Source organism: Meles meles, chromosome X (genome assembly GCF_922984935.1).
Source record: "Meles meles chromosome X, mMelMel3.1 paternal haplotype, whole genome shotgun sequence".
Classification (NCBI taxonomy): Eukaryota; Metazoa; Chordata; class Mammalia; order Carnivora; family Mustelidae; genus Meles; species Meles meles.
The window spans coordinates 15,822,969-15,838,159 of record NC_060087.1 but is presented as its reverse complement, the minus strand read 5'-3'; the positions used below and the strand labels follow the sequence as shown (position 1 = coordinate 15,838,159).

Genomic DNA, 15,191 nt, shown 5'->3' with positions numbered 1-15,191 from the left:
TTATTTATTTATTTGACAGAGAGAGAGAGATCACAAGTAGGCAGAGAGGCAGGCAGAGAGAGAGGAGGAAGCAGGCTCCCTGCAGAGCAGAGAGCCCGATGCAGGGCTCGATCCCAGGACCCCGAGATCATGACCTGAGCCGAAGGCAGCGGCTTAATCCACTGAGCCACCCAGGCGCCCCTGACATTCTTTTTTAAAAAGATTTATTTATTTATGAGAGAGAGAGAACAGGAGGGAGAGTGAGAGCATGAGCAGGAGGGAGGGGCAGAGGGAGAGGGAGAAGCAGACGCCCTGCTGAGCAGGAAGCTGGATGTGGGCAGGAATCCTGACTTGAGCAGAAGGCAGATGCTTAACTGACTGAGCCACCCAGGCGACCCTGACATCCTTTGTCTAAAGGAGAGCTTTTGCTTCTTGCCCGGCCCTTATCTATCTAATCTTGTCCATTCACCTAGCTAGGTAGCTATCAACCTAGCTGCCTGTTGAACTTGTCTGGGCTCTTGAATTATTTTGGAAATGCATAAGTGATAATACAACCCTCAGTACAGGCTGTTACTATCCCAGATTTGGCCAGTGGAAGCCCCATCAAGCTGATCTCTGTGTCCTTTGGAAAGTACCCCTCAAGCGTTTGAGCAACTTTACTGATGTTAGCATTAGTGGATATTCTGTTCTCACTTGGTGTTCTCTTTGCCCCAGCGCTGGAAGAAGCCAGAAACCCGTGGAGACCTAGTTCCCCAGGGATTGCTACTGAGATTATGAAAGCTCCCAGGTGCCAAGATTAAGAAGCACTGGTTATAGTCCTCTAAAGGGAGATTACCTGTTCCCACAAGGTGTTTTCTCCTTGTCCTCCATTATGACCCGTTGTCCCCTGTAATTAATGGCATTGATTTGTTACTGAAGTTTAGAGTTTTGTGGGAGGCGTCCCTTGGTAATTCAGGCCCCTGTAGTTGTACTGGTGTTCTGTCACAGGGGATATGAGACGGTACAAAAAAAAAAAAAAGGCTGTGTGAGTGTTGAAAGTTTTCACTTGACCCAAAGACTTCTTTCTACCACTGCATTATTTATTGTTGTATTTTTTGGTCATTGAAGTTTTCACATGTTGTAAGACCTTAGGAGACGCTAAAATATAGATGAGTTTCCAAGGAGGGGTCATGGCGCCCTTTTTAGCTTCTGCTCTGTCATTTTTAGAGAGTGTGCGTGTACTTCATTTCCTCCCCTTCCAGCCAGTTTTCTTTCATTAAAATATCCAGCAGGTCTAGCTTCAGTATCCAGCAGCTGTAAGGAAATGCTCCTGATTTGTGGGTTTTCACTTCCTGGTTTCACATCTTAACCACATCCCACATTGGCCCAGTGGGTCCTTTCTGCCGTCTCAAGACCCATAGCTGAGAATTCTTAAGAACAGTCAGACGTGGGAGGCAGTGGCCCTGGACTTGCATCCCCTCGAGCTGTAAGACCTCTGGTAAAACACTCAATCTCTGTGTCTCTCCCTGCTTGGAAAAAGGGGGTTGGGTGTGAGGATTAGGTGGGGTAGTACATATGCGGTACTCAGCAGTCTTTGGCACACAGTAGGTGCTCAATAAATGCTAGCTGTTACTATTTTATTACACAAAGCTGGCCATGAATATAAGGGCGGGAATGAACAAGGCCTAGTGTGGACGTTGCAAATGTGCCTGCCTTGGCGTCCGTGGCCTGTGTTTCGACGTTGTGAATGCATGGCCAGGTGTGTGTGTGGCCGTTGTACGGTATGGCAATGAAGGAGAGACCTGTAAGGTGTGCCCTGTCAAGTCTGCCTTGTCCATACATTTTTTTTGGTGGGCTGTGTGCGCATATACGCTCGCATGTCCGTAAAACCTGCATGTGTTACTTCTTGCGGTTGTGTCTTGGGAGTTAAGTGGTCCTACCTAGAAAACACACACAGTGGCAAAGGACGGTGGCAATGGCCCTGACACGAAGGAGGGAGAACATATGTACTCTCCTCTTTCTAGTTGTTCTGATATTGATTTGTATTGTTGGCCATGATCAGCAAATGTATTTAAATTTCTTTCAAGACCCAGTTTATTCCATAGAAAAAAAGCCCAACGTGATGTGTGAGAATGAGTTCATGTGGATTGGGCTCTGGGTGTGAAGGTGGTAGCTCAAGTTCAGGGATGTTAAGCCACGGCCTTAGGCAAGTCATCCTTATTCTTCTCCAGTTTATAGCAACGATTGAAGGGAGATGACATTGTCATCTATGTACCGCCTCAAGGGAGGTCAAGACTGAGCAGTAAACATCAGTGAAATGCTGGGAGGGGGGAAAAAGGCCAATGACATCCTTAAACTCCCTTAAATGTTGGATCGACAGAGGCACCTGAAATGCAGTGTCTCCTGACATTGGCCACCCACCTTGAACTGGGTTTTACATTGGGTAGATCCAGCAAACAAGACTGGAACGGTGAAGTGCAGAAGTTGGGGCCTAGAAGAGCAGCGGTGTGGGAATTTGCATGAAAACCTGAGGCTCTGTTACACGCTGTCGCGCAAAGCAATTAAGTTCAGATTACAGAGAATGTGGGACGAGATGTGAACAGAATCGGCTCTTCCAATGTTGAAGGAGAGCTCTGAACTCAGGCCAAGCAGATACTGTGGCTCACTAGCTCGGTGTCCTTGGATAAGTCACTGAACCCCGATTTTCTCATTTGCAAAATGATTGCTCATTCTGGCTCCTTTCTGTTTCTTTTTAACTCAGGTGGTGGCAGGGTGAGATTGGATGATGGATAGCAGAAGTGCTTTAGAAAAGACCACAAGTTATCCCAGTGCTGCAGAGAATAACCGTTTCTGCCCAGGGTCAGGTCAGGTGGCCTTTACCATCAGCAACCCCTGCATACCTCGCTGTGGGGCTCGCTTTACTTGGGCCTGTATGTTGGCGATGTGTTTGATAGGACTTGGTGCCACCAATGAAATAACCTTCTTAGAGGCTTTTAAGAACTATTGATTAGGGGTGCCTGGGTGGCTCAGTGGTTTAAGCTGCTGCCTTCAGCTCAGGTCATGATCTCAGGGTCCTGGGATCGAGTCCCGCATCGGGCTCTCTGCTTGGCGGGGAGCCTGCTTCCTCCTCTCTCTCTCTCTCTCTGCCTGCCTCTCTCCCTACTTGTGATCTCTATCTGTCAAATAAATAAAATCTTAAAAAAAAAAAAAAAGAACTATTGATTAGCCTGGCAGACAGAAACTCGTAAACGTGTCATTCTTCCTGATACCAGACAGGGCTTTAGAGAAGTCGGAGGCAGAGATTTGGTTCAAGAGCAATCTGATTATTCCGTTCCAGGTCCTGAGTCTGCGGCATTAGTCTCTCCTTGAAGAAGACACCACACTCTCTTTTGCCATTTGCATAGCATCGGGTTACATGCTGTTTTTTACAGAGGGTTTTATAAAGAAATGAACTTACATGTACCCGCATTTTATGATTTCAGCCAGCACTGGGTGTTCAGATGTTATTTTCAAGTCACTTTTGTCCGGACTGGTGGCTTCTCTGCTTGTGTGTTAGGTTTCGGAGGTTTGCGTGTTGACTTGTCCTGTGTTTAGATTTGTATGTGCAGCGTTTGCTTTTACCATAACATCTAGCAGATAAAGCTCTTCACCCATTTAGGGTAGAACTTCATCTTAAGAGGTGTCTATGGGGGGGCAGGGGAGTCACAGGGAGAAGGAGGTGGGTGCCGAGATCGCCTTGCCGTCGTCTTGACCTTCTGAGCTAGAACGGGAATCCGTACCCTTTACAACAAGAGTGCTGGATTTGCCTCTCATTTCATCGGACACCGTGGAATCACGGGAGAGTGCTTGGCCCCGGACTACCACTCTTCCTCACTCTCCACCAGGGAGAAGCCAGCTGGGATGCGCCTTCACTGCCCGGGAGAGTCGAGTCCTCTGTGGGTGGCCCTGTGCCACCTGCGGACAGTGCTGGCGGCACCTGGCAGTTAGCCCGAGAGCTCTGCCTTTGTTCTCATTAGGCCCAGGCAGCTTCTGGTTTTGTACGAAGGGGTGGAGTGTATTTGTACAGTTGCCAAAGATGTGATTAGACAAGATATCGATTCTGAACTTCTGCCCCCTTTCTTCTGTTCGACTCGGTTCTTCCGTACTGAGGTTCAGGCAGAGAAAAATGGAGCAGAGAGAACTAGGCCACTGGCTTTTGAAACATATTGATCAGTGAGCCCATCAGATGGAGCAAAGACCTTCCCCTTTGTATGATGTCATGCTGCATGGGGGCCTCAGTGTGGCCTGTGATCACTCCTGCAGGGATTTGCTTTCGCAGGGAAAAGACTAGAAAAGGAAAAGAATCACTGTAGGCAGTATCCAAAAATAATGTCAGCATTTCTAAGTGCGTTTCCTTGAAGTCGTTGATCCCTTTGGTTTTCTAGGCCATGTGGTGGCAGGAGGGAACAGTGTGAGGTGGTCAGCCTTGAGCGACAAACTTGGGAGCAATGCGGGTGTCACTTCTCTGCTATCCACCTCTCCCCGGCTTGGGCCTCCGCTGCTGCCTATCTGTCTGTCTCTCTACCCCACCTCCATCACACATACCACATGCATGTTCTTTCTGCCCACGGTGCATGTCTGTGGTGTGGACAGTCGCATCTGTACTTGAACCAGCTCTAAGCCAGGGCCTCCCAGTTGGGCCGCTCTGGGTGAGCGAGATGCTGTGACCTTGAGTGCCCTCCGGTTAAGTGAAGTGTGGTTCTGGCTTTTATCTTGATTTGCCTGGGTTGGCTCTGTGTGAGCAGCCAGGGATCCTGCTAATGGGTCCCCTGGGACAGAGGGAAGAGGACTGAAGTGGATTTGTTGAAGCCCTGTGGGGCATTTGAAATGGCACCAAGGGCAGGCTGAAATCTACTAGCCTTTGCTTATCACGCCTGAGTTCCAGCGTGTTGAAAGGGTGATGATTAGTAAGAAAAAGGCCAGGCTACTTTATCTTTCCCTTTGCACATGTGGGAAAAATTTCCTCTGCCTTGCTAGCATTAGAAGCAGACCATTCTTTTTATTCTACCATATCACATCAGCTTCCATTAAAAATCAACAGCAGCAAGTACAAATCCCCATCCGTGGAAAAGCGTTTAAGGCAGCACTGTGCTCCAGCGCTTCAGGGGAGGGCTTCTTGCCTTCTGCACCAACGGATCGGTTTCTCATACCCATGCCTTTCTGACCCAGCAGCTTTTAAAAGACCAAGAAGCATTGCTCTGCTTTCTACTGCCTCTCTCTGAGACCGGAGCTGCCGTGCCTCTAGCCATGTCCCAGAGAGCATATTTGAGACAAGTCAGCTTAATTTGCCTGCATGCCTAGGAAGCCTCTCTTTAGAAGCCAGTTTTAAGCCAAGAGCTGTGTCTAAATATTTTGCTTTTCCCATTCAGGCGAGCGACGGAGGCGCCGCTGCCAGGTGGCATTCAGCTACCTGCCCCAGAATGACGATGAGCTTGAGCTGAAGGTCGGGGACATCATAGAGGTGGTAGGAGAGGTAAGTGTACGGGCGGGTGGGTGGGTGACCTCGTGCGGGCACTCGGGACCCGCCCCTGGTTGGCCTTGCTGTGGCAGATGTTAGAGCCCAAAGAGACCTTAGACGCTATCTGGCTGAGTCTCTTCTTGAGGAACTGGGTTCCTAGACAGGAATGCCGCCAAGCCCGTTAGGAGCAGGTGTGGGCCATTTGAAATTACAGCCTTTCTCACACAGTGGACAAGGGCTTCTGAGATCCCCGGCCACTGCCACAGCTCTTCTCCTCTCCTTCAACTGCCAGTAGACCCTGGCTCTACAGAGTGACCCTGAGCCGTCTCTTGAGGGTGAATTCAGTATTCATCGTGGGGGACACTGGATTCAAAAGAAGGAGAAGAAGGGACATTTATAGAAGACGAGTAGTATGTGACGGGCATGACAAGGTTCTTTACACATTGGCCCATCGGGTGGCCCATAGCAAGCACTTCGCTTTGTGGATGAAAAAAGAGGCTCAAGAGACTCTAGAAGGAAAGAAAAAGAGAGATGCTGGAAGAGTCAGGGCTGAGGGTTGGAACCAGGCCCACCTGGCTGGAGACCCATTGTTCCCTCCACCGCACCGCATTCCCTTATTGCTGCTTGGTCCTGGGTACTCGGGGCCATGCCTGCTGGTGGAGTGTCCCAGCATGCACTGACATGGGCCTCTCGGGCTCTGCTCCCCTGTCCTGGGCAATCCTGGGTTTCAGACTTAGAACCTTATCATTCATTCTGATTCAACTCATGTGTCTGTATATAGAAATACAGTTCTCCGAGAGCTTTGGTTTCATGAGTACCACTGGACCTTACAGAAACCCATGATCAAAAAAAGAAGCTAGAAGTCAAGGAGGGGATTAAGTGAACTGTGACTTGGGTCCCAGTAGCAAGGCTGAGGCCTAGCCACCAGATTCCCTGATGCTCATATAAACATAAAGTGAGCATGCGTCAAAGTTTTATTTAACTCATTAACGAGGGGATCTGCAAGATGGTACGGTTGGCTCAAAGAGAATTGTGGAAGAGTGTTTATAATGACTGAGAGAGAAAGTACTTGATTCAGATTGCTAAGGCAGATACAGAAGTACATACTATCCCACAGGGCAGTACACTGCAGCCCTTGAGGTTGTCTCTTCTCGGGGATAAGGCACTTGTATCTGCGGCTGTCCAGATTTACTTTCATTGCTATCTGAACAGAATCATTCTCATCACTTTCGGTTTTCCGCCATTTAACATCCGTACTAAGGGAATCATAGTGAATAGGGTGTTAGACAAAGATACATATCTCTCGAGAATCAGTTACTGGGACTCCCAGCGTGGCCCTGGGAGGACACAAAATAACCCCTATCACCTATTTCCTAGTTTTGGAGAATTTGTATTAATAGGCCATTCATCATTTTGGAGAGAGAGAGAGTGTGTGTGTGCAAGTGAGCGGGGTAAAGGGCAGAGGGAGAGGGAGAGAGAGAATCTTAAGCTGAGCACAGGGCTTGACTCTCGGCTCACTCTCAGGACCCTGAGATCATGACCTGAGCTGAAATCAAGAGTTGGATGCTTAACCAGCTGAAATACCTGGGCATCCCTCATTCATCATTTTGTATCCCTGTTGCCAAGCAGGGCACGTAGGAGACATTTGTTGAAAGCTGACCGAGTGAAACATGAACGGACAGCAGAGTAGAACATTTATGCTAGTGGTAGAAAGACAAATTTCACAAGACCAAATCCATGCAAGAAGTTCCAAAGGAAATAGTAAATAGTGTGACTAACTTTAAAAAAAAAAAAGTTAAAGGGGCGCCTGGGTGGCTCAGTGGGTTAAGCCGCTGCCTTCGGCTCAGGTCATGATCTCGGGGTCCTGGGATCGAGTCCCACATCGGGCTCTCTGCTCAGCAGCAAGCCTGCTTCCCTCTCTCTCTCTCTGCCTGCCTCTCTGTCTACTTGTGATTTCTCTCTGTCAAATAAATAAATAAAATCTTTAAAAAAAAAAAGAAGTTAAAATTTTGGTATAATTTGAAGAAACTTCAGCAAAAACCCCCCAGAGAACAACAAATAAGAAACATTTTACAATAAACGATCGTGAAAAGTTATTATATATATCACATATGAAATTATATTGAAAAGATACTATAACAACGATAAATAGTAAATAAATCTGCCATAAACACAAATCTCACAAAGAAAAACCTTTACCATGAGGAAATGTTCCACACTGCTCTTAATTAAATAAATGCAAATTAAGGGAATACTGGGTCCTGCTTTTGAGAATCCTAAGAAAACATTTTGCGGTTAAGACTTGGTAATACCGAGAAGTGACGACTTTGTATATCTTTATGATCCTAATACGAAGCTATTTAGCGGGGTATGGCAAGAGCTATAAAAATCTGAACTAACGTCCTTTGAGCCAGTAATCTCACTCCCAGGAATTTATTCAAAGAAAATGGTTAACAGAAAAAAAATATGTGAAACATGTTAATTGCTTGTGATAATGAAAAATAATAAAGAGAGAGAATAGTTACGTGAATTAAGTGATATTATTCGGCTAGAAGATTGTGAAGACATTAAGATGGTAAACCCAGAGGTCTTTAAATCTGTATTTATTACAGTACTGTGCACTGTAATTTTCCGTTAAATTCTGCTAACCTGAGAGCTTTTCAACAGCAGGGATCTGGTTTTGATCTATCTTAAATTACATGGTACCTGGAAGAGTGCCTGAACCTAACACGTACCTTAATGAATGTTTGCTGAATAAGTCAGTGAATAAATGGAAATATGAAAAGATTTCTTTGCAAAAGAAATGAACAGATCAGGACACAAAATTGCATACACTAGGTCGCAGCCATGTAAAATACATCTCTGTGTGATTGAAGACTGTAAGGGAATGAGAGTTGAAAATGGTTGTGTCAGAGAAACAGTTTTCCTTTAATGTTATAATAATGTTTTATGAAATACAAAGCAAGATAAGGAAAATTATTAACACATTCCTGGGAGATAATGCCCACCCTCCCCTGCCCCTTGGCTGTAGGGAATGCGGGCGTGGATCACTGAGGGAGAGGAGGGATCACAGTCGTTAGTTAACTCTTTGCACGGAGATGACTTAGGATGTCCCTGCTGCTGGCAGGACCAGTGTCCTCTTCAGTGCCAGGCTTCTTGATGGTTTTGCTTCCCAGAGGAAAAAGGAAAAATATGTAACCTAGGATATTTATGTAAAATAAAACATAAAGGTTGGCCTTTTCAGCCACATTTTAAAAATTATATGATCAAAAATGAGTTTTCTCATTATGTCAATGGACTTGTAATATTGCAGATACTGGGTCATGTCACTGCATATTATAAAATATGTCTCTTTACAATGGATGTATAAACGCCAGTGGGTATTTTCTCATTCCACCGGAAACTAAAAATAAACATCCCAAATCAATAAGAACTCTTCAATCACAGGGACAGATTGAGGTAAGACCATAGTTTTAGCTTTGCAAGACTTGGAAACCAGTCAATCTATTGGACAATAAAAATACGATAGATGATATCATGTATATGTGTCTAAATATGTTATATTATTCTTGGCTGATTAATAGATTGATCCTACAGTATTGCAAAGCTATACACACACACATGCACACAGACACGCACACACACCCTACCCAAAGGGGGAAAAAAAAAAACCAGACAACCCTTAGGAGGATTTTAGAGGTATGGACTGGTTTTTTGAAAAGGGTTGAATCAAGTAGAGAATCTTAAAACATGATATTTTATACATATTAATTAAATTAGATATATATCTTATTTAAGACAATTTAAGATATTCTATATCTTATTTAATTTTGCCTGAAAGTATAAAAATGTACCTTCATTTGCCATTTATCACCATAAGCTCATAGGGTCAAGGTGTTTTCCTTAAATATGAGTTTGTTGGTTTGAGTTCCATCCTCTCTGCTTCCATAGGGCCTCCTTCATGATTTCCATCAGTTTCTTTAAAATGGATTGATACTAACACAAGGAAAGCAACCAGAGTACCCCCTCCTTCTAAAGAAGGAGTCTTTAGAAGTGCCCCCCACCCTATCTCTTCTGGTTGTCTTATCTGCACCTAATTTGGCAGCAGGTTTTGTTTTTTTTTTAACTTTCACATCGTTCACCTTTCCCCCTCATCACCACAAACTTTGTCTTCACACTTAGCTGTTTTTTGAGCCACGTAACCACATGGTGGGCTCACAGAGCAACGGCCTGGCGCAGGTTTGGGTAGATGCAGCCTGACCCCCGCCTGGCAGGAGTCGACTGAGTGCTCAGCCCGGATGGGCCTGCGCAGGGTGGCTCAGAGAAGGAATGGGGAATGCAGGGCTAGCGGGGCTGAGCGCACCTGGCAAAGTCACCTTCCTCAGAAAAGCACGTAGAATTCCTCTATCTCCTGACTAGAGAGAGGGACCTAGTGCTCATCGTTAGATTCAGCTTTGTGAACCCAAAGGAACCGGGCTGCCAGTTCGAAAGGAAGAATAGCAGACTGAGTTGTTGTTGTTGTTGTTTTAAGAAAATCACTATAAATACACACTTGTGTCTTTTTTGTCTAGAGTGGAGAGGACTGATCAATGCAGGTGAAATTGTAATTATAAAACCAGAGATGGTATATAGACAAGCTTGTCAGGAGTAATGGCATTTGAGGGCCTCTGGAGTTTCAAACCTGGCTTATTGACCTATTTTTTTTTTTAAGTGCATTGAAACCTCTGTGTTTTCCTGTCTGTGTTATCCAGAGTCTGGGAAATGAGCCACTTTTCTTCTCGTGTTGGATGAGCTTGGTCTCAACAAGTCTGTCTGAGTGGGGGCCCAAGGAATGTTCAGAGATTCTAGCTTTTATTTGTTCCTTGTGGTTTGTTTTTGAGGTATTTTTCAGTGGTCCCTAGTCAGGCTCGCTGTAGATCAATGGCTTTCATTTCAGATTTTAAGCCTGACCTGGCCTTATAGTTTGCAAAGATGGTAACTTGCACTTTCAAGAAACATAGGCATCTTCTCATACCCACAACGTGGGTTTGGTTCTAACACCTGGAGTTCAATGAGCTGTTGAAATTCTTCAGAAGTTTAACTCAATCAGACAACCTTTGTGGGTACGGATGCACAGTTATGATATTGTGAATTATAGTAAGAACTATATATATATCTGGTCTCTGTCTGGCACAGAGCTCCTAAAACTCTTGGAATTTCCTATAGGAATGATAAAGGTGTCTTCCCTTATGTTAATGAGGTGACTTTTTGAAACACCTGAGCAAAGAGGCCCGTTGCCAGTGGAACCAATGGTGTGGTTAGAAATTGGAACTTTCAGCCCCACCCACTGACCCTGGCGAGGGGAGAGCGGCTGGAGGTTGAATCAGGTGCCAGTAGCCACTGAGCTAATCAACCATGCCTATGTAATGAAGCCTCTGTTAAAAACCCCCAAGGACAGGATTCAGAGAGCTTCTGGGTTGGTGAACATGTGGAGGTGCGTGGAGAGTGGTGCCTGGAGAGGGTATGGAAACTCCACGCCCTTTCCCCGTGCCTTGACCTGTGCATCTCTTCCATCGGACTGTTCCTGAGTTATATCCTTTTCTAATAAATCAGTGACCTGGTAAGTAAAATGTTTCTCTTGAGTTCTGTGAGCTGCTCTAGGAAATTAATTGAACCCGAAGAGGGGATTGTGGGAACCTCTGATTTATAGGTCCGAAGGGTAGGTGACAATCTGGACTTGCAAGTGGCATCTACAGTGGGGGGGACAGGGAACAGAGCAGTCTTGCAGGTCCGAGCTCTTTTTTTTTTTTTTTTTAAAGATTTTTATTTATTTATTTGACAGCGAGAGAGAGAGAGAGAGAGAGAGAGAGAGATCACAAGTAGGCAGAGAGGCAGGCAGAGAGAGAGAGGGAAGCAGGCTCCCTGCCAAGCAGAGAGCCCGATGTGGGACTCGATCCCAGGACCCCCGAGATCATGACCTGAGCCGAAGGCAGCAGCTTAACCCACTGAGCCACCCAGGTGCCCCCAGGTCCGAGCTCTTAACCTGTGGGATATGCAGCTGTTTCTGAGTAGAGAGTGTCAGAATTGAGTTAAATGGTAGGATACCCAGCTGATGTCTGAAGAATTGCGTGCTGGTGTGGGGAAACCTCTCTCACCCCCCACACACATTGGAAGTGGGTCCAGGGATCCCAAATAGCAGGTAATCCTCATTTCATTCTTGGTGTAAGAACTTCAAAGACTTGCCTTTTATTTTGTGCTTGCCCGTGAGAAGTCAAGTTTATTTAAAAGCTGATTAGTTACTAGGTAATCCAAGCATACCCAAATTCTTACCCATCAAGGCACCCCTTGCTTTAGAAGGGTTTATCTTTTCCAAAAAAGAGATAACATTAATATAAAAATTTGTTTATTAGAATGTGATAACCCAAAATGCTTAGGCTGCTCTACAGTCATTTCTTCCAATGCTTTCGGGTAGACATGTCTGGTGATGTAATTTGCAGAGGTGACGGAGCATGTTAAGGAGAGGGACGTCACGATTAGAAGAAAAGGTGATTAGATTAGCAGCATCAGCCCGCAAAACAGACTACAACTGTATAAAAGCAAATATTTGCAAGTCGAAATGTATTTATAAGAGATTTGCATAGCTATGGGCTTTATCAACTATTTGAGCTCTTACTCTGTGACAGAAGCTGGCTTCACGGAGATTTAGAGATTTATTGAACGGAATCTGTCTTGAAACATGTTCAGTATAGTCAGGGAGCGTAAGATATGCACAGCTAAGAAGCTAACTAAGAACCCAGGATGCTAGCAGAGCAGCAAACGATGGCATTGACAAATGAGGAAGGATTTAAAAACAAAGGCGCTCAGCAAAGGTGAAGAAGATGCTTCCGAGAACAAGAAGAACTTCAACCACAGGCACGGGGAAGATGAGAAGTATTTGGATTCTCTCAGCAAGCACAGGGTATATTGCATAAGGTGCTCTGCTAGTCGGGGGTGGGGGGAACAGGGCAATGGTACAGCCCTGCTCCAGAGTCAGGGATGACCTGTGAAGCTTCCGCGGCAGGTGTGGGTTATCAGGAGCAGAAGCTGGCCCCTGTGACAAAATGCACATGAGATAAGTGACAGTGCCTCCTACACTGAACTTTTTTTTTTTTTTAAGATTTTTAAGTTTTATTTATTTGTCAGGGGAGGGGAGAGAGAGAGGAGCATAAGCAGGGGAAGCGGCAGTTAGAGGGAGAGGGGGAAGCAGGCTCCCTGCTGAGCAGAGAGCCCAATGTGGGGGTCGATCCCAGGACCCTGAAATCATGACCTGAGCCGAAGGCAGATGCTTAACGACTGAGCCCCCCAGGTGCCCCTCCTACACTGAACTTTTAAAGGAATACCCCCATGAAGGTATCTTAACATACTGGTTTTGTAAGATTAACACAAACCCATAGATGATTTTGTCACCTTTGAATAGTGACAGGACAAAGCTTCAGGATCTTGATTCATCAGAAAGGTTGTCTTGTTGGCTTAATTTACTCTTTGCTCAGATTTCCAAGTTGGAGTGATAGTAAGGCTTTAGCATAGGGTCATTTAGGAATTGGGGGACCTGTAGACTAGCCTGTAACAATTTTGAAGGACAGGACTGTCCTCTTCTCGAGAACAGCCCTATCAAAAACCCTTTCCACTGTGAGGCAAATCATGGATATAGCTCTGTCTCATTGGGCAGAATTTGCTGAAGTCTTAAGTGGAAATTGTGTATGTTTTCTTCAGTCATTCCCCTTTGAATTACTCTGCAGACTTCTCTTTTGAGGGGCCTCTTTCATGTGGAATAGGCTTATTCTCAGAAGAACAAGGGAATAAAAAATCACTTTCCTATGTGTATGGAATGTTGTGGCCTTGCCAGAAGGAGGTAATCAGACAGTGAACTACACAGGAATTGGGGGAAATATTGGAGAACACTAGAGAACACTTGTCTGTTTGGCTCAACCAGCTTTCCTGTCCCCACATCAACAGGGATGGTTATATAAAGCAACCAAAATGAAAAACAATACAGGTGTTTATGCCATTAGGGAGTGGTTCCCTTAAAAATATTTTTTCACTAATTCCACTAATAGAGAAAGATGTTTTCTAGAAACAATTTGTATTTTTTCAGCAATATCCAAAAGGTAAAACTACATGTTAGAACATTTATGTGACATCCTAGAAAAGGTGAAATCAGTCATACGTGATGAAAATCAGATTGCTTGTGGAGGTGGATTGACTAGGAAGGGGCACAGGGAATTTTCTGGAGTGATGGAAACTTTCTGTATATTGATAGAGGTGTGGGTTACATGGGTGCATATATGAAAACTGATTGACTTATACTACTAAAACATGTGTATTATATGAATTATACCTCAATTTAAAAAACTTTTAAAAAATAAGTATTTCTCTGGCATTTAAAAATTTTTGAAAATACTTTCCCTTACCTCTCAAAGATGGGTGAAAGGGCCAGTGTGGAAATTCTCATTTAATTATGTCTGAATACATTTTTAATTCAGATATAATTGAACTTAAACACTGTATTAGTTTTAGACATACTGCATAATGATTTGATACATGTATAGTATATGATGTGATGAGATTATAGCAATGATTCATAGTTAGAAATTATTGAGGCGCCTCAGTGACTCAGTGGGTTACAGCCTCTGCCTTTGGCTCAGGTCATGATCCCAGGGTCCTGGGATCTGCTCAGCAGGAAGCCTGCTTCCCCCCTCTCTCTCTGCCTGCCTCTCTGCCTACTTGTGATTTCTCTGTCAAATAAATAAAATCTTAAAAAAAAGAAATTGTTTTTAAGATCTACTGTCTTACCAACTTACAAATATATGATACACTACTATTAACTATAGTCACCTTGCTATACATTATATCCCTGGGATTTATTTATCTTATAAATAGAATTTTGTACCTTTTGACTCCTTCACCTCTTTCACTTACCCCCAGCCCTTGACTCTGGCAACCAGCACCATGGCAACTCCGCATCCATGAGTTTGATTTTTTTTTTTTTTTTTTTAGATTCTACATAGAAGTGAGATTATATAGTACTTGTCTTGCTCTAACTCCACCTAGGGTCCTACCCTCAAGGAACTAGAGAAAGAACAAATGAACTGCAAGATTGGTAGAAAGAAGGAAATAACAAAGATCAGAGTGTAAGTAAATGAAATCGAGTCTTAAAAGATAATAGAAAAGATCAGTGAAACTAAGAGTTCATCTTCCAAAAAGATAAACAAAATTGACAGCTCTTTAGCTAGCCTCACCAAGAAGTAAAGGGGACTCAAATAGAATCAGAAACGAGAGAGGAGAGGTTACAAATGATAACACAGAATGACAAGGGATTGAAGGAGACTAGTATGAGCAATTATTCACCAACAAGTTGGACAGCCTACAGGAAATGGATAAATTCCTAGACCTATAAAGTCTGAATATATTTTGAGGAAATTTTTAGAAATGTTAAGGTGTGGGCCTTTCCTTAAAGCTTGACTTTTCCATTATTCTTTCTGGAAAGAGTGGTAAAACAGCTCTGGGAACACCAAAGCTGACCTCATTTACCTGTGCGTCTCTCCCTCCGCCCCCCTCCTCTGACTGAGATTTGGACTACAAAGGGTTAATTGCGCATAAAAAGCCATAACAGCCCTTAACTGGGTTTTTCTGTCTTACTACTCACACCTTGAGGTAGACTTTAGACCTGGTAAAGCTGTTGTTCCCTTTCTCAGCACAGTTTACCAGGTAAAACTTC

The 15,191-nt window shown here is 44.4% G+C and overlaps 1 protein-coding gene across 7 annotated transcripts in view; it reads left to right on the top strand.

Moving 5' to 3' along the window:
* SH3KBP1 (SH3 domain containing kinase binding protein 1) overlaps nucleotides 1–15,191 on the top strand; it is a 341,474-nt gene that overhangs the window by 171,718 nt on the left and 154,565 nt on the right. For all 7 annotated transcript variants that reach the window (XM_045995813.1, XM_045995818.1, XM_045995814.1 and 4 more), the window contains exon 4: nucleotides 5,367–5,470. In XM_045995813.1, coding sequence (XP_045851769.1) covers nucleotides 5,367–5,470 — 104 coding nt within the window. The remainder of the gene's footprint in view (nucleotides 1–5,366; nucleotides 5,471–15,191) is intronic.